Source organism: Haliaeetus albicilla, chromosome 14 (genome assembly GCF_947461875.1).
Source record: "Haliaeetus albicilla chromosome 14, bHalAlb1.1, whole genome shotgun sequence".
Lineage (NCBI taxonomy): Eukaryota > Metazoa > Chordata > Aves > Accipitriformes > Accipitridae > Haliaeetus > Haliaeetus albicilla.
In genome coordinates, this window is record NC_091496.1 from 25,178,478 (window position 1) to 25,202,289 (window position 23,812).

General features: G+C 39.7%; 1 protein-coding gene across 3 annotated transcripts in view; it reads left to right on the forward strand.

Moving 5' to 3' along the window:
• Positions 1-23,812, forward strand: part of AASS (aminoadipate-semialdehyde synthase) — a 32,523-nt gene that overhangs the window by 5,244 nt on the left and 3,467 nt on the right. For all 3 annotated transcript variants that reach the window (XM_069802026.1, XM_069802025.1, XM_069802027.1), the window contains 19 exons: positions 25-92; positions 207-353; positions 1,362-1,440; positions 1,533-1,660; positions 1,831-1,979; positions 3,174-3,296; positions 3,449-3,560; positions 4,091-4,150; positions 4,244-4,311; positions 8,239-8,357; positions 12,675-12,804; positions 13,678-13,788; positions 15,112-15,220; positions 15,651-15,791; positions 17,727-17,894; positions 20,178-20,273; positions 22,262-22,377; positions 22,556-22,644; positions 22,976-23,152. In XM_069802026.1, the coding sequence (XP_069658127.1) occupies positions 25-92; positions 207-353; positions 1,362-1,440; positions 1,533-1,660; positions 1,831-1,979; positions 3,174-3,296; positions 3,449-3,560; positions 4,091-4,150; positions 4,244-4,311; positions 8,239-8,357; positions 12,675-12,804; positions 13,678-13,788; positions 15,112-15,220; positions 15,651-15,791; positions 17,727-17,894; positions 20,178-20,273; positions 22,262-22,377; positions 22,556-22,644; positions 22,976-23,152 (2,190 nt within the window). The remainder of the gene's footprint in view (positions 1-24; positions 93-206; positions 354-1,361; positions 1,441-1,532; positions 1,661-1,830; positions 1,980-3,173; positions 3,297-3,448; positions 3,561-4,090; positions 4,151-4,243; positions 4,312-8,238; positions 8,358-12,674; positions 12,805-13,677; positions 13,789-15,111; positions 15,221-15,650; positions 15,792-17,726; positions 17,895-20,177; positions 20,274-22,261; positions 22,378-22,555; positions 22,645-22,975; positions 23,153-23,812) is intronic.

Below are 23,812 nucleotides of genomic sequence, written 5' to 3' on the forward strand. Positions count from 1 at the left end.
TTCCTTTTTTTGTTTTAACGATAGGAATGATCAACATTCTGCATGGATTGGGATTACGATTTTTAGCCCTGGGACATCACACTCCCTTCATGGTAAGAGTATAGGTGTATGTATTTTTCTTTAGCAAAAATGACATTCGAGCATCTGCTAATTATCTGTATTTGAATATGGAAAATATCTTGATGGTTCTGTGCCTTTGATTGCAGCACATTGGGATGGCGCATAACTACAGGAATAGCAGTCAGGCTGTGCAGGCAGTACGGGATGCCGGGTATGAAATTTCACTGGGATTGATGCCAAAGTCAGTTGGGCCCTTAACATTTGTGTTTACAGGCACTGGTAATGTTTCTAAGGTAAGAATTCTGTCCTCAAGATGAAATGCTATATTATTTTTAATAGAACTTCTTGGCATATGATGCGTATCAGGTTAAATGGGTTGATGGGTTAATTTTGTTTGCTTAGACTTCAGGTTTTCCTTTCCTAGTAAGAATTTTTAAGTACCCTAAACTAATGCCTTTAAGATGAGATCATGCCTGACAAGGCTGACCGTGCTAACTTCTTACCATGAAAAATGGGTTAAGTCTTACTGCTCCTCTCTCCTTTCCCACCTGCATGATTTTTGTCTCCTGCTCTCCCCTCTGTTGACTCTAGGCTCACAAGATATGTTGAATCACCCCATTAAAGTGTGGGGGGAAAGAATTATTTTTTCTAATACTTGCTGAGTTTTTATATCTGTTTTCATAGCATTGACTTAGCTTATAAGTGCTGGACTTCAGAGCTATTTTCTGTGGCATAGAGCAAAGGCATACCCCTGGTTTTGGCAACAAAGATCAGTTAACTAGGCTCCAGCTATAAAATGAAATTACTGCCTATGCGAATGTGTGCTTTCTGGACGAAAGGATGGCATGTCTGAAAGGCCTGTGTTCTATGATCACAGCTTGTTGGGAAAGTCATTTTGAAGTTCTTTGCCTTTAGAACAGCCTGGTTGGTGAGGAGTGGCTCCAGGGGTCTTCCCTAAAGAGAAACTGCTGCTCAGACTGGCAGCAAAACCATCTATTATGGCTGAGTTGAGGCCTCCCAGCTCTGCCATTAGAAATATAAACCAGGCATTGGATTGTGGGTCAGGCATACTGCAGTAATGGGGAATGATGTAAATTCCTTGTGAGTAGAGCCCAGGCAGCTTTGTTTTGGGTAAGCGGGGGCATGTGTGAAACGGCTTGTACATCTCTGAAGATGTTCTCTGGCAGGACTGTCAAGTTGTGCATGGCTTTTTTTTACATTTGTTTTCACAGACCAGATGAGCAGTGTTACTCTACCTTTATCTTCTCTGCTCATTCTGAATCCTACTTCATGGTTTACAGGGTGCTCAAGAAATGTTCAATGCCCTCCCATGTGAATTTGTGGAACCACATGAGTTAAAGGAAGTTTCCAGATCTGGAGGTATGCTGTGACAATAAAGTGATTGAAAACACTGGAAGCCTTTTTGTCAAAGTATAACAGCTAATTTTATTTATTTATTTTTTTAACCTCAGACCTCAGAAAAGTCTATGGGACAGTGTTAAGTCGTCACCATCATCTTGTAAGGAAACGTGATGGACTATATGACCCCGTAGACTATGATAAACATCCAGAACTTTACACTTCTCGCTTTAACACTGACGTAAGCACCTCTTCTGTTCTTTTATGGAAGGTTTTCCACAGAGTGGTGGTAGTTACTACACCTTTGCATATCCATCGATTAGGAGCATTCATTTAAAACACTTGACCAGGTGCTTTCAACTTCTTAAAGTACTAGATGAGAACATCAGGCACCTGTAACTTTCTTTGCAGGTTGCACCTTACACAACTTGTTTAATTAATGGCATATACTGGGAACAACATACTCCTCGCTTGTTGAGTCGACAGGATGCTCAGAAGCTGCTGGTGCCAGTTAGATCTGCTGCTGGTGCAACAGGGGGCTGTCCTGAGTTACCACACAAGTAAGACACTTCAGTTCACTCGTAACAATTCTGTAGCGCCATAATTAAGTCATAATGTTAGGCAGTTTCACAGCAGTATCTACCAAATGATTCTGTTTCTTACGTCCTCCTTGCATGTTGCATAATGCCCCATTGATTCTGCTTTTGTTCTTCTGTGCTTTGCAGTCTTGTTTCTACAGTTTAGAGTTTTTGAAAACATCACAGTACAAATGATTGACAGGTATCAGCTGTCTTTCTGCAAAGGTAGTTCTGCCATTGATCCTTGTGCAGCCTCCAATACAAAGAGTGCGACATCTGGGAAGTGTACCTGCTGCACCATTATTGCTAGAAGTCTCTATGCCTGAGCAGAGCTTGTTGGCCAAGTTCTTCCTACCCTGTCATTTGGCTTCTGCAAGTTCAGTAACTGTTCCTTAACACCTCTGATTTCTGCAGCAGGTAGCAGAAATGCTTCATAACCCTGAATAGCTTTAAGGATGTAACATGGGGTACAAATCCAGGGTTAGTCTCCTTTCAGCATGGGTGGGACCCACCCTTTCTCTAATAGTCCTGTGTAATAGTTCTCCAGGAGACTGGTCTGGCAGTGGGTTTGGGGAAGATGTGGCAACGTATCCTGGTGAGGAAGCAGGTCTTTGTCTCTTCTCTGCTCACTCTTGGCACCTTTCTTTCTCTCACATGACAAATAAAGAATTTAAGTGTTAACCTTGAGTGGAACCAGAGATTGTGAGTTAGGCTCATGAATGCTCCACCTGCCCCAGCTATCTGTGAACTGAAAGGAGGCAGCCACTTCTTCAGGTTTCCCTTTATGCTGATGAAGTTATTCTAGTGCAGGACTGCCCATTGACAGCTCGGGGGAATTGGTAGATGGATAATGAATGGGAGGTGTTGGCAGCACATGGATTACAAAGAAGAAATGATGAATGAGTGGATTCTCCTGGTCTTTGAGAAGTTACACATGAAATATGGATCCTGTTGATGAGAATGGAAATTTTATGACTACAGTAGGACCAGATTTCCATTATGTTTCTCAATGTCATTGTTTGTGTTGACTTCTAAATTGGTTAAGATGAATGAAACTACAAGTCTGATAGATCTTCTCACGTTTATTTACTGTTTACTTGTGATCTTTTATATCTACATTTCTTAGTAATTTGGGTAATGCTCTATTCCTTCGTCTTTTTTGTTTAATGGCTTTAGACTTCTGGCAATATGTGACATTTCAGCAGACACTGGAGGATCCATAGAATTTATGACGGAGTGTACAACAATTGATAGTCCATTTTGTATGTATGATGCTGACCAGCATATTATTCATGACAGGTGGGAGAAGCTTTAATTTTTATTGCTTGCCTCTGTAATTTGTACAGTGAAACATTATATTGAAAAATCATGCGTTTAAAACACTTCTGAAAGGTGGTACTTTTCAGGTACCAAGGAGAAGTAGTTTAGAAGAGCTGTGTTCTCTCTTTCAGTGTTGAAGGCTCTGGGATTCTGATGTGTTCCATTGACAATCTGCCAGCACAGCTTCCTATAGAAGCAACAGAATACTTTGGCGATATGCTTTTCCCATATATTGAAGAGATGGTAAGGTCTTATGTGTCCAACACGAAGGTAAAAGTCTCGGACTTTGGTCTGCTTGTTTATTGCTTTTCTGGTCTCCTGTATATGTTCAAAAAGAATCTGCTGTAGAACATAACTGACTTTGTACTTCAAAAAAAGAAAAAAAGCTTTCTAAGTCTTGAGGCAATACTTTCAAAAAGCAACATGTGAATGAGACATTAGTGACCTGGATGTCTTAGGGATTTGTCAAGAACACTTTCTGTGGGCAGGAAACAGGCTCTGGCAGGTAGTTCATTGCTCCTGAACCCTGCAGTAGATGTCTAAATCTGATTTTCTTGGGGCACTCAACAATCACTCGCAATCAGACTGCTGTTTGAATTCCTGTATTTTCATAAAAGTCAAATGACACTGATCAGGGCCAGGAGAATTTGGGATCTACAAGATACTGGTATTGTTGCATGCATTTAAATGTTGCTTAAAATCTTGAAGTTTTAGTCTGAAAAAAAATATGGGAAATAAAATGACCTGATTTAAAATAACTTATATCTCCATAGCTGTTATCAGAAGGCTCAGAACCTCTTGAAAGCCAGAAGTACTCATCTGTTGTTCGAGATGTAAGTTTTGCAATTTGGCACTCTGCTTGTCTTCCTCTGCTTTAAAACATACAGGTACAAAAAACCCTCAAAATTTGTTTCGTGTATTTCTAGGCAGTGATTGCATCCAATGGCTCACTGACAGCTAAGTATGAATATATCCAGAAATTGAGGGAGAGCAGGTAATGTATAGCTTCTTAAAATTCAGAATTTAAAAAACCAAACAAACACTTGTCTGCATTCTATCTTCCGTTTTGCATTTATTTACTCTTGTGTTTTGGTGGAATATTGCTATATTACACTGTGTCTAAGTGTCTCCTAACTTGATGATTTCCTTCTTTCTTCATGGACATTGCCTGAATCATTAACGTGTTGTTAGTAACTTATATTGAAGTTGAGAAAGTGGTCATTCTTCTCTTTCTTACATTATGAAGATCATTTTACCAGAGGCAGAAAGCAGCCACATGCCAGTATTATTCTGTTACTCCTTGCCCTTTTAAAATGTATATAACATGCAGTCCTTTGAAAGGAATGGCTGAAAAGAAAAGGCTCTCTAATATACCTTGAATCTAGTTTCCCCTAGTATGGCTCAAGTGCTGTGCTGTATAGCATTGTTCTGTGACTGTATGTATTCAGGAGCCTCTGTGAGACTCTCAGACTTTTCATTATATTCCTGGAGCTACAGCTTTAGCTACCACTTCATCCATAACCTGTCTCGGTAGTTACCCGCCAGTGGTAATGTGAAAGAAGTAGCATTGAGTGGATTAAGCTAACAAAAGTATAAATAACCTGGATATCCCTTCCCCTAGCTCCCTATTATTAACAAACACCTATGTTTTACCTATGAAAAGTGTTAATTTGACAACAAGTGGGTACCTCTGGCTTCATGTTCATAGTCAATGCCAGCTGCACTGTACATCATATAAAAGTTGAAATTGGTCTGACCACAAGCACTGCATGCCCTATGCACTAAAAGCATAGTGTGTTGACTTTTGCATGCCAAGCTACTCCAGTTTCCTTTGGGAACTTTGGGAGTTCTGGTTATGAACTTGTGCATGATGAACTACAGGTGCATTTTCCACCCGTAGTAACATGCTGTTTGCCTCTCAAAGACTTCAGCTCACAGTGATTTTTGTTGTGTGCTGCTTGGTAGACCACCTCAAGAGGCTGTCTCAGTAATAAATTTTCTTATTCCTCACACAGCATGATGATCTGTTTGTTTGTTTTTTTTTTTTCTTTCTTCATAATCGCTTGCATGGTCTTGTGTGAACTACTCTGAGAATCTGGAGACTTCATTCTCAAGGGGTTTTTTGTGGGTAGATTTTTGATATTTCTGCAGACCTGTGTGTTGCATGTGATGTTCAGTTGTTCATTGGTGTTGCTCGCTTAGCTGTCAGAAAAGCAAGACCTGCTAACAATACCCTCCTTTACTTTGCAAACTTTGGAGATGATGCAAATGAAAGCAGGGATTTTACTGCTCAAGGTGTGATGGTTTAGCTGGAGATGGGCTCTTGTTTAGAGCCTGTAGGAATTACGTGGCTTGTGTTATTACTCTAACAAAGTATTGTGCTGTGTCTAGTTTAGTTTCTGAGGGCTCTAGAATAATTGCTTATACCCTTTGGAAGTCCATGATCATTTCAGACATAAGATAGCTGGACTGTATGAGCTGAACTGTCTTGGGTGCCATTAGAATGCAGGAGCACTTTGATTTACTGAACTTATCTCCATCTTTTCACCTTTACTTGCTTCATACCTGCGACTGGTTCCTCATCCACAACTGCAATGGCATATCCCATTAACAGTGTGGACCTCTAAGTATTACTGTTATTTGTTCATCGATAAACATAACTGAATTATTTAAACTTGTATGTAGAGAATAGGCATAATCTGAAATATTCTTTTCTGGGACTGTGTAGATTCTGTTCCCATTCTTGGTGGGTCATTTAGCAGCTCATGTTTGTGCCTGTCCTAGAGCAGACGTGCTATGTTTGATCCAAGCGTGACCTCATTCTAGACACTGGAGAAGTTTTTAATAAATAGGATAAGAAGTTTGATTGCAAAATCCAGCTTGCTTTCATGTTGGAAGTCTTCCCTTTGTCAACACTGTTGCTCCAAGCTCCTGCATGCCACTGCTGCTCCCTATTAGTAGAGGGTGGAGTGGAATTCTTTTTCTTCCCTTGCCTGTGAGCGTGTAGCTGTGGAAGAAGATGTTCTATTAGAATTGATAGTAGTAGGAGGAAGGTCCTTGGGTTTGTCATATGAAAGGATATGATGGGCTTAGGAGGCTTTCTGTGAATGGATTAAGTCATGATTTAAGTTTTTAAAAAAAAATCAAATCTGTAAAACTTGGATGAAGGTCAAAATGCACAGTAATCTGTAGTAATAAGTTGGATAGATTAGAGAGGTGATACATTGGTACATCTCATTCGTATTTAATGAATTGAAAAGAATGACTGTTAAAAATTTTAATCAAACCAGAAAGTGGAGGAAGGGAGGATGGAACATGTGGAATTTTGGAGAGTAATTCAAGCTTTACAGATACTCAGACACAGATAGTAGGCTTGAATGTGCTTCAGACAGATGATACAGATACATCTGGTATTGATTTAACTCTTTTCACTCGGAGTAGTCTTTCAAAGCTATTGTTTGAGGCCTTGCTCCCCCAAATGTATGTGGGTACTTCATGCCATGCTTCAGGTCATGCAATACCGCTTTTGTTGTCATGCTATTAGGTATTGCTCTGGCAGGCTCCAACACCATCCTTCATTATTATGGCCATTTTTGAACCGAAAAAACACAACCGAAAATTGAGTTATGGATGCCATGTGGAGCCCCAAAAAGGTCTGAACCAAACATTATTTAGAAGACATATGGTTAGTCCTCTTCTAAGGACAATAGCTTTAAGCAAAGTGGACATGAGCTTGTCAGGTAGAGGTCAGGAATCTCTCTGTGGCATAATCCACAATGCAGTATATGCCTTTGTAAACTCTCAGTAGATAAAGGGGAAACTGAGGAACTTGCTTATACACTTATGAAGTTTCCCATAAGTCTGTATCTTCAAAGGTCCTACCTATTTATTGAAATTTGTTTTCAGGATATGGGATAAGAAAGGCCAAACCTCAATCTCCATTAATTAGGTGAAACAACAGGCCAATGAACAGCTTCCTTTTCTTCAATGATAAAAAGTGCTTTAAGAAAATTTTTTTTATTTGTTAAGTAGTTTTTATCTGCATAGTGATGATATGTTAGACATACAGTTTTACAGTCCTAATTTTACAACATAATGCAAATCTAAGCTAAAAGGAAAAATAATTATAAACAACCAAAATGTGTTTTCCTACTATAATTTACACATTTATGAAAGCATATTTAAACAACTGCTGAACTGCTGAACGTTATTCTGGTTGGCAAAAAGAAATGCAAAATCTGATGTGAATACATTTTATGTTGAAAGTCAACAGGAGAGCTACTTAAGTTTATTTAGGAATGTAGTAGAAGCTTCATTGAAACACTCTGTGATGGTTTTCAAATCTGAGTTCTTGTCTGCAAACAGGATTTCTTAATTGGGCATTAACTTTTATTTGACTTTTATTGACTATCATGTTCATATGATGGCCTAATGTGAACCTAGTATAACTTCACTAAAATATGCTTTCACCAGCATGGTTTTGTGTACTTCAGCAGTTACCCATGATGTAAAGGGAGGAAGGCAGAGCCTGGAATCCCTTTCTGACAGCCCAGCATGACATAGACAGCTTGGCAGTCCTCAAGTGATCAGGTTATAGTAATTTGGCCATTGGGAAAAATATTGTGACAACTGAGGAAAAATTTGTTGAAGATCCAGTAGCAGTTGTAGAACCAGTGGCGATGTTGATGGATTTGATCATGTTTATGTCAGAGGAAAGAAACTAGAAGTTATGCAGCAGAAGAATGGAAGCAGTACTAGACAGCAGTTGCCCAGTCTTGGGTTAGGTAGCCAGGAACTTGACTTGGTCTGAATAGAGCTTGTGGTTTGTAGACTTACTAAAACATATTTATTCTGTTAGCTCTAGCAGCTTACAGTTTGCTGCTTCTGTGTGGGTTTTAATTTTGCCTGTAACACCTCCTAGGGAACACGCTCAGCTGCAGAAGATGGGTAATAAGAAGGTTTTATTGCTCGGATCTGGCTATGTTTCTGGCCCTGTACTTGAATATCTCACTAGAGATTCCAGCGTTGACATCACAGTTGGTATGTAAGACTCTGCTTGTTTTTAATGGAAAAATTATGTCTTATTTAAACCTGCTAGCATGGCAGAACCTTTCTCATAAGTGGGTCTGGTTCTGAGAACAGATGAAGAAAATTGGTGTTATTATGCATAGCAGAAAATGATTTTGTAGCTTTCTGAGCATTTGGAGTTTATATAATTGATTTGAAAATGACATAGCCACATTAAAAGTTTACTGTTTGCATGTATAACCTATAGGCAAGTTAGAAATATTTGTCCTTCTAACCTGCTTTGGGCTTGGGATTGGTTTTGTAGCTAGTCAGTCACTTTTGTTGGTGTTTGGCTGTGTTTTCAGACTCACACAAGAAGAAGATGAAATTGTTTTTATAGACATCTGTATGAGTGAAGCCACTGCTGTTGTTATAACCAGTACTGTGGTGGTAAACCTTCAGACCCTGACCTTCCCATCAGTTCCACATGCCTGCTTGTTTATTCCTCTGTTTTGGTTTTATCTGTAGCATATTTCAGGCTGAGCATCTCAGAAACACTTTTCTGTACCCTCGATGATGACTTTACCCTGATTCTGTGATATCAGATTTAAAACCCAGGCTGTATCGCCTGAAAGATACTTTGCTGGGAAGTGGTTTCCTTTAAAACTTACTGTTGTATTTCTGTTTATTTTTGTTGTTGTTATTGTTGTTGCTTTGGTTTGTTTTTTCCCTGCATGCTACTTTCATTCTTGTCTGCTTTTGCTACCCTTTGCAGTGATAACCATCGTACTTTTAACCCTTAGGAAAAGATTTACAAGGAAGAAGAGGGGAACTCTACTGTTATCACCACTGCCTGATGCAGTGATCGGGGAAGGATTACAGCAGTGTCCATTCCCTCATCGGTACGGAGGCTGCATCTAGCACCTGCAATACAGTAGTAGTAAGGGAAACCAGTGAACTGAAAGATCTGTTTTGCCAAGCACTGAGCAAACATAGCAGGTGCCTCTTATCTGGGTAGCTTAAAAGCATGCAGTTTCTACAGCACACACAAAAAAAGCTCAGAAGGAAAGACACACAAATATGTTACTTGTCTGATACTTGACAGCAGGCAGGTAGATGAAGAAAGCATAAAATGCACATCGCAGTGCCACATTTGGTTCCCTACTGTTAGGCTACACCACTTTAAATCCAAATGACAAAGATCTTAATTGGGAAACCTTCATGTAATCAACGTTTTTTGGTTTGAATTTGTAGATGATTTTGCCTAGCTCTTTTCTCTCAGCACAAGTTGATTACTAGGGTACATAAAATCGCTCTCTGGCAATGTTAATTTCCCATTGACTTTGCAAAGGCCATAAGGAAATAAGGCCCTATATTAGAGGCACAGATGCTTTTAAATCTCTGTAAGCCTGTGCCCTACCTGCTGCCTTCATTGCCCACTCCTTTCTCCTGCCTGTGTTCCAATTGCCATCCTTGTGCTGGCAGCATGGTGAGCCAGGACAGGAAACCAATGCGCTTTTAGTCAGATGTGGTAAATACTGGTTGCTTTAACCTGGATCTCTTTTTCAGTTCTGCTTTGCTTATAATGGTAAGTGTTGGTGGCAGTAGGAGCAAGATAACAGGAAGGAACAAGTGGAGACAGGCAGAGACTGGATTTCTCCCTTTTAGTGGTAATAGTAGCATATGCAGGATTGGTAGGACTAAGCCATAGGTAAATATTGAAACTAGTCAGATTGAATCTGGGCCTTTTAGTCATATTTGGCCTAAGCAAAAACTTAATGTTTGTATCTTTGTTCTGTTAAAAATGGTGAATGCTGTGAAATGTTTTTGTTTTAAGCTATTAAGCTATTCTTGGGTCTAAATAGGAATTCAATTAACCAGATTATCTATAAACGTATGGCTATGTGGAATGAGGGATGGGGTAAGCTTTTCTGGGCACATGTTTATTTACTAAATTTGTTAGTTAGCTGTGTTGAACCTGCGTGTTCATCAAGACCTTAAAACTAGTTAAGGTTTTCCTGTCTCACTTGAACCAAGCACAGCCTGAAAAAGAAAAACAAATTTTCCTTTTTGGACTTTTTCCCCTCCTGGCCTTCTAATCAGGTTCTTGCTTTTCAGTGAAGTAGTCTGTGCTTTTGCGGAACTAGCTACTACCACCAAAAACTGATTGAATACTTCACCTCTGCATTTATTTGGCCAGGTTAGAGAAGTGAACATTTTTAAAACCAGGAGAAAATATATACTGCATAGTGACCTAAAATACTTCAGGCCTCAAGATAAATTGTCGCACTGATTGAAAATGGTTGTTTTTCAGCAGGATGATGCTAATCCCAAACCAGTTTACTTTTAAAACATATTGGGCATACAATTTTTTCCATTGCAATCTTCCCTTAAGAGTCGGTGCAACACAGTATTTCATTAAATTGGGAAGCGCTGGACATGCCTTTTCTGTATGTCCATGTGAAAGTCAAAGCAAGAATAAAACCTCTGCCTGCTTCAATGCTATTTAATTATTCTGTTTCACATGGGGTTGTAAACCTGCAAGGAAAGGCACTTTTTGGGGTCGGCAATTATTTTTTATTTTTTCCCCTACCTTTCTAGTTGTGCAGTGCTTCTCCAGCAAATTGATGAACTCATGAATCCCAATAGTATTTAATATATCTAGGACCACGATGCGAGTTTCTGGCATTCTAGTTTTCTCCTACACCTTGTTCTGCCAAGCAGACCACTGCATGACTCATTTAAGTAAGGGTTGCTAGACCCAAGGGGTGATGTTCCCCCCAAATAAAGCATGAAGATCAAGCCTATTGTGTGATTGCCCACCAAATAAATAAGGAAAAGAAAAACTGCTGCTTGGTTTCATAGTACTGTATGTGGGATGTCACTGAGTTCCTACTCGTTACTCTGACTTCTGTTCTCTTTCTCTCCTTTTAAAGTTTTTCTTTTGTCTGATCCTTTTGACTCCCTACCCCGAACAGCTTTTCCACTAATACTCTACCTCCGAAAAAATACTGGTCTGCCTGAATGGGCTAGTCATACTTTTCACTGGGCATAGCAGAGCTGTTGTTACATTTTTCTGCTGGTCGTCTTTATTTTATTTTTCCCAGACCTTGCGTGGTACGTTTATTGTTCTAGTTCTTCTCCTATATCAATAGAAGTGTTTACTACAGCTCTTGCCACTTTCTTGTGATCTCTCTCTAAAACTTTTCTCTAGCCTGAGTGTACACATCCAAGTGCCCCTCTTGTGTGACTGTTATTTGTAGTCTTCACCCTCAAACACTTTCTTTAATTGATCTGCTTCTAGATCCAGGATAATAGTGTATTTCTAAGGATTCCAAAATAACCTGCTTTTATCCTTCCATTAGTGGTTTGGTCACTTGTTCTTTGAAAACTTTGTAACGTCTTTTTCAGTATGTTTTGATACTTACCAAAGAGTGGCAGGTGTTCATCTGAGATATCAAAGACTGAACCTCCAGTATGTATGGTTTTTTTTAAACCTAGAATATACCTTGCCACAGGTTTTTATGAGGGGTCAGAGTTAAAGACATGGGAGTATGCGTTCGGGGTGGATCACAACCCTGCCTAGCCTATACTAAAATTGTTGGGTTTATGTAACTAGTTAATGACACTTTTGTGATGCATTTCTGCATAAGAGATGCATTCATTCAGCAGACTTTTTTTCCCTCTCCCTAAAAACCACTTAGGTGTGAATGTGTGCTTCTTTCTGTTTAGTTTATCTGTTTTCCCACCATGTGGGTGCTCAGTTACCTGGCAAATGTAGACAGTGCTGCTGTAGAAAACCATGCCGGGAGGACACGTGCACATTATGCAAGTGAGCTGGTGGGTTCTGGGGTGTCCTACTGCACAAAGATAGGTTTAACAGTCCTTTATCTCATGTTCTAGACCCACTTCTTCATAGAGTGGAAAAGAGACTTCTAGTTTTGCATAAATAATTTGTGTTGACCTAGTCTGCTGATAGGAGAACTGCAGTTAAAACTTTTGCTAAAGTACACCCACAAAGTTGCTGATTGGTTACAAGTCTGTTCTTGTTACACAATTTAGCAGTGAGTGGTTTGTTACTTCTGAGATTAAGTATTCTTTGTAGATTTTTGTTCTTGAGTTATAGCTGCTATGGCTTGACACTAGCACTTGATAATAAAATTGACTGCTTTAGGGGAAGTAAGGTGCTTTATGCCCGATTTCTCTTCAGTCGTTAGTGAAGGAAAACATCCGTGCAACTGTTTCTCTTTGGGAAGAAGGAGGTGTGTGTAAAGCACAATTGTATGTGGGAGTGCTTTGGATTTACCTTCATCTTTAGGTAACAGTTGATGTGTTTTACTTTTAAAACAGCATCTGTCATGAAGGAACAACTTGAACAACTGACGAAAAAATACAGCAGCGTTACTTCAGTTCATATGGATGTCATTAAGCATGAGGAAAAGCTGTCCTCTTTGGTGAAGAAACATGACCTTGTGATCAGGTCAGAATTCTGTGTAGAACATGATAGGCTCAACCCTAAGTCATGCTGCTTCTTTCTCCTAGTCCAACATGGTAACTTTTTTTTTACTGCCCAAGAACTAGGGTCATATTTGTGTATGTAAATAGTTGTAACTGGCCACTGCCTTCTCAGGTAGCCAGGCATCAGGACTTTAAAAGGGGCTTTGACTGCAGCATCTTTTTAGAAGCGTTCACTAGTTACGTGGACAGCCTTCTTAGTGTGAGGGGCCAGTTGCGTCCACCAACGTATGTGTTCCTGGGATCAAATTTGCATATTTGCAAGAGGAGGCAAAATTCTGACATCTTGGCCATTTCTCTTAAATATCTCATTAAGAAAGATTTCTTTCCAGGTATCGAAACGGGAGGAAATGACTTCATAGTCCTTGCCATTTTGTCCCTTTTGCCACAGATGTCATGAGTGTTGTTTCCTTTCCAGGTAGAGCATGCTTTTCACAAAGTACTTCAGCAAGATCATTGTAATGCAAGCTTTCTCAAGGATGGTTTTACAGTTTTGCATCTTCTAAACCTCCACCATGCCTGTTTAGAAGGTGGCCTTGAAAAGAGTTCAGTGGTTTGTTTTTTATAAAGAGAAGTGTGACAAAAGGTGCTGTCTAAAGAATGATTCCCCTATTGCCCTGTGCCCTGTTCTGAGTGCATACAATAATGCTCTTCTGAGTAGCGTTGGAGGGTAGCATTTCACTTATGTAGGTATGAAACTGCTCAGGGCAAGGCAGGTATGACTGTTGCATTTACTTGAGCTCTTCTGTAGGCATACAAAAACCATTTGTGAGTGTCTTTCCAGTGACAGTGTAAGTAACTGGTCGGATTTTGATGTTGCATAATTCTTCATTTGTAGTTTGCTGCCTTATTCAGCACATCCTTTGGTTGCTAAGAAATGTATTGACAACAAAGTGAACTTGGTAACAGCCAGTTACTTAACACCAGCTATGAAAGAACTCCAGGAGAGGTAAGTATGAGACTAGCATCTCCCTGGTGTTGCTTCCTTCTTTAGTGCATTATCTGAATATTTTGCAGTCCGTTACACCTGCAACGCTTATTGTGAATTACTGTTTTCTGCATTCTTTCTCCCTCCCTTTCTATGACGGAGGACTAAGTACCTTTCCCCAAAGTTGCATGTGGAGGCTGTGGCAGAGTGGAGAAATGAGTGCATACCCTAGTCTGGTCAGACTACTGCTCTAAACACGGGAACGTACTCTTCTGCATGCCCCATCTTATTCCATGTTAATGTGCCTTCCCCTCTCTCCTCAGACTTGTTAGGGTGTTTGAGCTGGGCTGATATTCAAGCTGAGCAGCTGGGCTGTCCTGGCCTACCAGTGACAGCAAGCTTCTTTGCCATCCTTCGCACTCCCCTAATAAAAACTCTTTCTTGGCTTATTGTATCTACAGTCATATACTCCTTCATGCCACCTTCTTTTGGACAGGCCCACTATATTAGTCTCAAATTGGTGACAGTTCTAACTATTCTAGTGTTTCTGTTGTCCTACGTACGTGATTGGAAGTCGTTTTGGGCATGGAGCTTCATCTAGGTGCTCCTCTCAGTCATGGTACTGGAACCTCTGAAGTGAATTCAAGTGAGCGAGATGAGAATTGTACGTGCTGTGTCTCTACAAAAGATAAAACAGAGAAAGCTGGACAGGTAGAGAACCAGAGTTCCAGACGATTAGGGAGGTTTAGGGGCTTCTCTCTCCTCCCCTTCTTGCTGTGATGCCAAGAGGTCATATCACATTCTCAAAAAAAAAAAGAAAAAGACACTTCTCATTTGTCAAAACACGAAGTGATTTTGAAAATAAAATAAGTCGCCTCAGTTACTGTGGTGGTAACTGAGCTGCTCTGGGAGTGTAGGCAACTGTTAAAAAAGAAAACCCAACTGCTTGTAATTTGGGAAAGTAGGCCTTTCAATCTTTTTCCCCCACAGGAGCTGTTTAAGGCAATCATGACTAGCTCTGTGCTGTCCTCTGCATTACTACCTTCATACATTATAGCACTGTCCAGGAGAATGTGGGATATGGAGTAGCTGGTAGAAATTTCTTTTTCCACCAGCCCCTAGATGTTGCAGCAAAGTAAGAGAAACCAAGGCTACAATGACTCTCAGACAATTGTCACCGTTCAGGTTTTAACAACTGATTCTGTTTTTTTCCACAAGCTGCAGACAGAGCCCAGAATTTATTGTGTTTAGGGAAGTTCTCTGGGCCTTTGTTAGACAGATTTCCTGAATAAAAGGCCAGTAATAGTGAATATTCTGACAGCTCTGCATTTCTGTAATTTTTAGCGTAGAAGCTGCTGGTATTACAGTTATCAGCGAAATGGGTTTGGATCCTGGTCTTGACCATATGTTGGCGATGGAATGTATTGACAAGGCAAAAGAAGTTGGTGCTACGGTAAGGTTGGCAGGTAGTGCATAGTTCTGCCAAGATTTTATTAGTAAAGTTGTTCCTTTAACACCAGCCAGTTCTGGGGCATGTCACTGATGTGTAATGGACTCTGGATACCTTACTTTTTCTGATGCTTGGAATTTGGTGTCAACTAATCCAATTAGTGAGACCATCAACTAAGATGGCTTTGCCCCAGTGTATGTTTTGGTTTCCTCTCCTTTACGGATGGTGCCTTAAGTGTGACATCTTGACACTGTTGCTCGGTGAAATTCTTTAGGTTTCCCCTGTCCACTGTAGATTCGATTTGGCCCATTTGGGGCATAACATCAATAGAAAGTTTTAAGAACTAATGGGGATTCTGCAGGGTGGCTCTGTTCTGTTTGCATCCTGGTCTGTCTTCTCTTCATCGTTTCTTTCCTGTGGGTAACTCTGACAGGTTGTATCCTACACTTCTTTCTGCGGTGGCCTACCAGCTCCAGAGCACTCTGACAATCCTCTGAGATACAAGTTCAGCTGGAGCCCACAAGGAGTGTTGCTGAATACAGTTCAGTCTGCTACGTATTTAAAAAATGGAGAGGTGAAGTAATCCTAACATTTCCATTTAAAGCCAGACAAAGAAGGTGGAATTGGGCTAAGGAGGGAATTGGGATTTGTAAGCTGCTGTGTTTACTTTCAAGCTGGTTACAGTCAGTTGCCTAAGCAAGTTGCATACATCACTTAATCCTGTGTTTGGAGTGTGATGGTGCCTGGCTGCTGCCATCTTAATTCTTACTTGCTGTATGGAATCTGATTGCAATGAAGGAGCATGCTCTAATGACTAAAGCACTGGATTGAGGTTGGTGTTCTGGGTTCAGCTTCCAACCCTTTTGTGTGTTGCTTTTGCCACTTAATTGCCCTGTCTTTGGCTCTGTGAATAAAAGGTGAGAGTGCATCCTTCAACTTGCTTTTCTGTCTAGTCATGTTTGTAAACCAAACAGCTTCATTCTGTACTTGCACAGTGTATAGCAGAACTCTCTGATTTCTTTTTCTTTTGATGCAATCTGTAATACCAGTAACCCGCTGAGTGGGTTTTGTGAAAGTGTACAGTGCTTTCTGATGTGTTTTATATAAGCTCTGTTTTGCTGTTTGTGCAGGAGTCATTAGAGTAGAGTTAACCTAGCAAATGTCACTGCATCTGTTTTATGGAAAGATTGTAACTGATTTGTGCAAAGCTATTGCAAGCCATTATCACATTTCTGCTTTCCAGTCCTATCTGTTAGATCATTCCCACTTGCTCAGAACAGTTACTGAGCAGGGGCTCTTCAAATGTCAAGGAGACTGTCTTGTATAACCACTGTAAAGTTTAGCTAATTATCTGAACTTTTTGATCTGTAGAACTGAGAAATCTTTTGAGATGTTTTATCATGACATTTTGGTGCTCTAGTGTTCTTACTGCAGTAAGAAAGGAGAAACTCAGGGATTGCACATTGGATCATTATTTAAAAAGCAACAACACATTGTTACAAGTTTCACATGAAAGAGTCTCTTGGAGAATATGAAAATGTTTCTTAATTCTGACCTGGTTCACCCGTTGCTAGGGAGAATTAGATCATGCATATGAATGATTCATTATGAGAGCACTATGCAAACTTGTCAGTAAATTGTACAATTTTTCCTCCTTGCCACTAAATCCTTAGCTGTCTTTGACTGTTGTGCAGGATTCTTCCACACTAGTGTCTTGCCTGACAAACACAGTAAGATCTTTCGGCATTGCTGCAGACTTCATTGACTTCATTGCTTTAGTCTTTCTTCTAGAAGGAAACCTTGCCGCTTTGCTCAGAAGTAACAAAATGGAGTTTGTATTGATGCTGTGTAGCAGATCTGTGTATCGCCTGCTTGAAGGAAGCGGGGTTCAAAGCTTTGGGTGGGAGTAATAATAGAATTAGTCAATTTTATTTTAAATGTTTTCCTTCCAACAGTGCATTCACTCTGTGCTTTGCAGCTGCAAGTAAAGATACACACGGGCAGCAATTTTATATCAGTGTGATATCCCCTGATTTATTTTAATCTTTAAAAAAAAAAAGAAACAAAATCCCATCCTTCTGTTTACATTTGCCTTTTCCTCCCCAGTAAAAAAAGAGAATAAAAAAATAGACCAAAAAGCAGGGAGCCTGTAGGCAGAAGCTCCCTTCACACTGATGTAGCGTGGGGAGGTGCTCCAAAATTACACTAATGTAAGTGAAATGGGAACCTGTCACCTTAATATAAATGCAGCAGGAATTAACAAGGTGTGTGAGAAGGATGTGGCTTGTTTTAGCCCTTTGATTAGTAGTGACTGACATAGTGCATGCTTCTCCATCACAGGATATGCTTAAATGGCTTGTGCAAGTGCTTTATTTAGATTGGGCCTTTGTTTGCACCAGAAACGCTATGCATATTGTTCCCATTTTGAGCACACTTCATCTTTTCTGTTGTAAAATAAATTAAATAACATTGCGCTGAAATAATATTGCTGTTCTTTCACAAAATTTAGATTATCAATATTCCAGCTGGAGGAGCATTACTTGATTCTGTTACTCCGATGGATTTTTTCCCAGGATTAAATCTTGAAGGTTTTCCTAACAGAGACAGTACAAAATATGCTGAGCCGTATGGTATTCAGACAGCTCACACTTTGTTGAGAGGCACCTTAAGATACAAAGTAAGTTGTTGTTGTTATTATTATTAATTATTGCTTTACTCAAGAGGTGAATGTTGTCATTTCAAGAGAACTATGTATTTAAAAGTCAGTCTTTTGTAGCTCTGTACTTGCTATTTACGAGCTCTCCACTGTCCTGATTGAGAGATAATTGAAACCACTTTTCTCATTTTTTTAATGTAGCTTTACTTGGTTTATTTAACAAGTGTTTGTTGCAAACTGGAAAAATATTTTTACTTGTTTTAGGTAGCTGGTCACTTAGCTTGCATAGTCCTGTATCTGTGTTTCTTTTTTTTTCTCTGGATCTGTATTTGGTGTCAGATCAATAGAAGATTTTAAAAAAATTTAAATAAATCTGACAGGTTTGTGTGATGTGTGTTGCTGTTATGTATTTTTAAGACTTGATCTATTCTCTTAAAGTTGATAAAAATTTGAAGTTAACAGTTTGTTGCTTACATTCCTATGAAAAACATAATGTAAAAATCTCAATGAAAATTACGGTTTTCCATCAAACTGAGAAAGTTTTCCATTAAGTAACTGGAAATCTTAAATTTGAGCAGCTTTAACGTTTTGGTCAGTGAAGTAAAATGTTAGGAGATAAATGTGTTTCCCTTCTAAATGATAGACTATTTTCCTTTCATTTGTTAGGTGCATGAAGCAGCATCAAAACATAATATTTTTTCTTTCAGATTTCTTTTTTTATTATTTTGTTGGTCAATATACGTTAAGAAGGAATAAATCTAAAACCATATTGAAGGCTTGAAAAAGCTTTTATGGATGTCATGATATATCTATTGAATTAAGGTTTACATCAAGGTTTAAGTTATTGTTGTTTTGTGCATGGCTCGAGGAATGATGTGTATGTCCTTTCCCTCTTAATTCCTCTGTTGCAATACAACAGGATTTTTTTCTTTATTTCTGGGTGGGAGGCTTGCTTAGCAACAGAAGATGGAAGGCTGATGTGGGGAAATAAGGGTTGCAAATTGCAATAGCCCTCTCTTTGTCAGTTTGGGTATGATCTCTTGTTCAGAAGCTAAAAATATGTGGAAGGCATCTGTCTCGTCATGAAGTCTTAATAGGACAGTATCTACTCTTCCATTTGGTGCCTGGTAAAATTTTCTTTTGTCTAAGTGTTAGCACAAGGAAAAGCAGAAATGTCAGGGTGACAATGGAGAGTTTATCAGTGTCCTGCAAGAGTGATGTTTCTGTGGTTAGTGCTGTTTTCTTGACCCCCAAAGCAAGTCCATCACTTTGGGTTGGGGTGATGTTGGTAGGGTTGTGTGGAAGAACTTGCCATACCTCTGCCTGCATGGTACCTACATGCCACAGCATAGTGCTGAGCAGGGCAGAAGTTAATGTTGGCCCTTTGCACATGCTACTGTGTTGCAGAGCAGAAAGCAATCCATTCAGTGTGGAGGCTAACATCTCCTCAGAGTGCCTTTTATTTTATTTTATTTTAGCTAATGGAGTCAGATTAAAATGAGGTGTCACAGAAGGATCTCACTGCAAGGCCATCGGAGCTGATAACCTAGTGCTGGTGGAGGTGGCTCCTAAATATAATTAGCCCTCTTTTAGGGTGCTTATTTCCACCATTCTGCTTGCTTACAGTGTTTCTGGTCACTTGCACGTAACTGTTTTCAGGTATCCAGCAGCCGAATGGGAGTGTTTACAGGATACAAACGAAATGAGCAGAAACCAGTTGGGACTTCTTTTATTGTGCAGCCTATTGCAGCCTTTGCAGTTCCTTTTAAATACCATTCCACTGCTGTCCTGGATTTGTCTCTGATATTCCAGAAGGAAAGATACAAACACACAGGATTCTTGTCTCTAAAGTCAGTTTATCTGATGTCCATACGATCACACTGGTGTAAAACTGGGGTGAGCTGAGTTCAGAGTTGGGCTCTCTGTGTCCAGTAGTTTGTTTATGGGCCAGCTGGCTGATATAGCCCTGTCTGTAATGATGTGCTGGAGTTTGAACTAGTGCTGGCCAGCTTAGCCCTCTGATCTCATGAACCAATGCTACTTGCCATGGAAGTATTGATGGCAGAATAACAAGAAGTCATTAAAGAGGGTATTGAAAAAGTAGGGGGAGGGGTGGAGAGGGGCTGAGGAAGGTACCACTCTAGCAGTAACCCCATTGGCATCGTGTTATCGTGGCTGTCTTCCCATGGGAATAATGCTTAACACTACCATGGTTGTGTCCACCACTACATTCAAACCAAGGAGAAATATTCACCTCAGTTTCAAGTGATTATTTTTTTTAACCATGTTATTCTTTTATTTCAGGGATACTCTAAAACTATGGGAGGCTTTGTAAAACTAGGATTAATTAACCCAGATCCTTATCCTTTGCTAAGCTCAACCACACCACCTCTAACCTGGGTGAGTTACTGTGCTTACTCTACCTTCTTTCCCCTGTTTTATTAATGTTCTTCTTATTGCTAAGCTTGGGTGTGCTTAGCAATGGGAATCTTGTATTGCATCCTGGTCTTCTCTGCTTTGTGTTCCTGGAAATTAGGAAGATTTTCTTCAGCAGGAATGTAATACAGTGCTGGAACAGACTCCCCAGAGACTCTGGAGTCTCTTTTGCTGGAGGCTTTCAGGACTCAGCTGGACAAAGCCATGGCTGACTTGAGTGCTGGTGGTACTCCTGCTTCAAGTAGAGTGTTGGGCTAGATGACCCTCAGAGGTCCCATACAATATTTTTATGCATTGTCTTGAATTTTCTGTTAGTCAGAATCCAGCCCTCAGTGCTGTGAGTTTGCAGTGCCCGTATTGGTACTGGCCCATCATCTTCAGTGTAAGAGTATTTAGGGCATCAAGAAGTAAGAGATATGCCTAAATGAGTATATTAAAATATATTTTGTTAAAACTCCGTACAAGCATTTTTTTTTTGTTTTCTTTTACCCTGCTTTTCTGTGTTGCTTACTGATGCCTCGCTTCATCTTAATCTCAGTCAAGGTACGACTCCTATGATGTGCTGCTGTTACATTTGACAATCAATGTTTTGGTTGTCCCTGTGGGCAAAGCAGGGAATTTCATATTTCAGTATGGTGTAAAGAGAGCTGAATTTACAAACAGCTTACTACTTGTCAGGTCTGTTTGTCTGTCTTGTGAGAAATTTTTCTTCCATTTTGCAAACGCCTGAAAGAGTAACTTTGTTTATTACTCAGATGAACAAAATTCAGATCTGTTTCCTGTTTCCTTCCTTAGCCACCAGGTTTATGCTGTGTGGTGATCTGAGGAGAGCACAGTATTTTTCTGATGATGCCGTTATTTCAAGTTAAGAATGTGTTGAGTGTTCTCAAAATCAAAGCACATGGTGAAGAGGCCCAGTCTTGCTTGTCTCTGACCAGCATACACATACACAACACTTCCCATCTTCCCAAACTCAGGCATTTTTGGGCTGCCGTATGGGCTGCCCTTTCAGCACTGTGTCCATTTCAGTGACTGTAAAATGGTCCACCAGCATCATAAAATGGGCTAGGAGTTACTTTTACTTTTTTTCAGATGATTTTTGTCCACTTTCAATTCTAGGATTGATATCTTCCACTTTTCTTTGCAAAGATGGCTAGAATTTCCAGTCTTTCTGGTCTCAGTGAATAAGGATACAGCGTCATCTGTGAAAAGAACTATAAACTTATTAGTCTCAGTGCAAACCTTATCTCAGCGATGTTGTTACATCTTGGTACTTTCCTTTTATCTCCTCTGCCTTGTGTTTTTAGTTTTCTTGTAAATAGGCTAACCTGAGCTTCTAAACAGACTCTGCAGTTCTTGCTTGCTTTATGTCTTGTTCATAGCTCCATTTATTATCTGTCTTGCTGTGAATGAAGCAAGCAATAATTAGCATCTAGATAGCACAAAATGGCCTTCGGATATGCGCAAAAATCTTCAGAAAGCTTTTTGGTGCTATTCCCAGGATTGCCAAAGCCTTGTTCGTCTCATCAGTCTGTTTCCTTCCTTTTCAAAGGGACATTCTCCATTTCTAGACCAGCTGAAAGATACCCTTAAGTTCCTGACTTTCTGGCTGTCTCCAGGTGGCTTCTCTTTCACCCTAACATCATCTTCCCAGTGTACCCTTGTTTATGCAGATTTCTATGTTCTTTCTTCACTGCCAGAGGAAGGGATAAGACTAAAAAGTAGGGGGAAGCAGCTGAGTGGTGGGGTACAAAGTATTTTAGGAAAAGATCACTTGTCGTGATTAAAAATCTCAAACTATCTCACTTTCCCTGTACACATAACCTGTCTTCTCAGAAGTGCTGGATATTAACTGAGCTTGGTAGAGCAGTGGGTTCTTGAAACCTTGACTGAAAATGAGTGGGAACAGATGTCAGGCCTTCAGGAACTTTTTTTCTTTTCTTTTAATACAGAAAGAGCTCATGTGCAAACTGGTTGGAATTAAGCCACCTGCTGAGTACCACGTTCTTAAAGAAGCTGTCTTTAGCAAACTGGAAAAGGACAAAAGTCAGCTGGAGGCAGTGGAATGGTAAAATGTCCCAGTGATTTTTAAAGGTTTAAAAAAAAAAAAAAAAGTTTTGCAATTCTACCCATTTTGGTCCGTGTTGAGACTGTTAAACTGGTATGCTGAAAAAGCTGGAAATTACAAAACTGAGACTAAGCTGTAGATCAGCAGTGATCAATGTCTGTCTCATTTCTTCTGCCAGGCTAGGTTTATTGGGAGATGAACCAGTTCCAGCAGCAGATTCCATTGTGGGGGCTCTTGCAAAGCACATGGAGAGGAAGCTGCCCTTTGGTATGTGAGAAATTCTTCTTTTTCACGCCTTTGAGTGGAACAAGTCAATATCTCTTATCAGCCTTAATTGGATTAGTTCACCTTCATTAATATACCTTCATGTTAGTTTTTTTTTAATGTCTTGTGATGTTCTCTACTCCCCTAGTTTATCCTTTGCTTTCTCTGTTACATTTTTAGTTTCATCTTAATATTCTGTATTCCTTAATAGTCCCTATATTAAGTTACTTCCCACATACACATGCTGTGTACGCATAGGGCCTTGCTCATCAGAAACCTCATCTTGATATGAGTGAAATACAAGCAATGAATAGTTTGCATGCTTTTCTCTTAGGCGCTGGAGAGAGAGATATGATTGTTATGAGAAATGAAATAGGCCTCAGGCATCCTTCTGGTCATTTGGAAGACAAATTTATCGATCTGGTTGTCTATGGTGATAACAAAGGATATTCTGCCATGGCTAAAACAGTAGGTTACCCAACGGCTATTGCTGCTAAGATGGTTCTAGATGGTAAGTGACTGTTCAGACTTCAGTAACAGTATTTCAACCCTCTGTATCTTCCTGCCTGTAGAAAGTAGATGTATAGTGTTTCTGAAGTGTATATATGTATATTTTTAAAAAATTATCAAACTTTTCCCGTCTTCTTTACAGGAATTTTTAATCTGCATGTTTGGAAGTTTCAGTGACAACTCTTAATTTACTACTTAATCAATAGATATTTTTAGTCATTTAATCTTAAATGTTTCACTGGTGTAGAGAGGAGACCTTTAGCATGGTAAATTACAGCTGATTATGCCACAGTGAAGCAGGCTAACATATACCTGTGCTGGACAAACTGGTGACTTCCTGCTTTCTGGATTGATGAAATTTGAGGCTTGGGGCATATTACCTGATCATGTTGTGTATTTCTAAACAGGCAGACTCTGCCTAGTCATCACTGTGTTTAAGGAAATAGTGTGATTTCCCTTTGCTTGCTCTTAATCTTTAGAACTTGATTCTTCTCTGGCTAACTGAAATGAGCAAAAACTGTAGGGTTTTTTTTGGTTGTTGCTATTTAAAAAAAACAACCACCCAAACTTTGGAAGTTTAGATGCTTTTCACCTAACTGCAGTTGCACAGCTCTATGAATTAAATTCAAGCTGTGTATGCTACTGTGTGTTTCAAACTTTT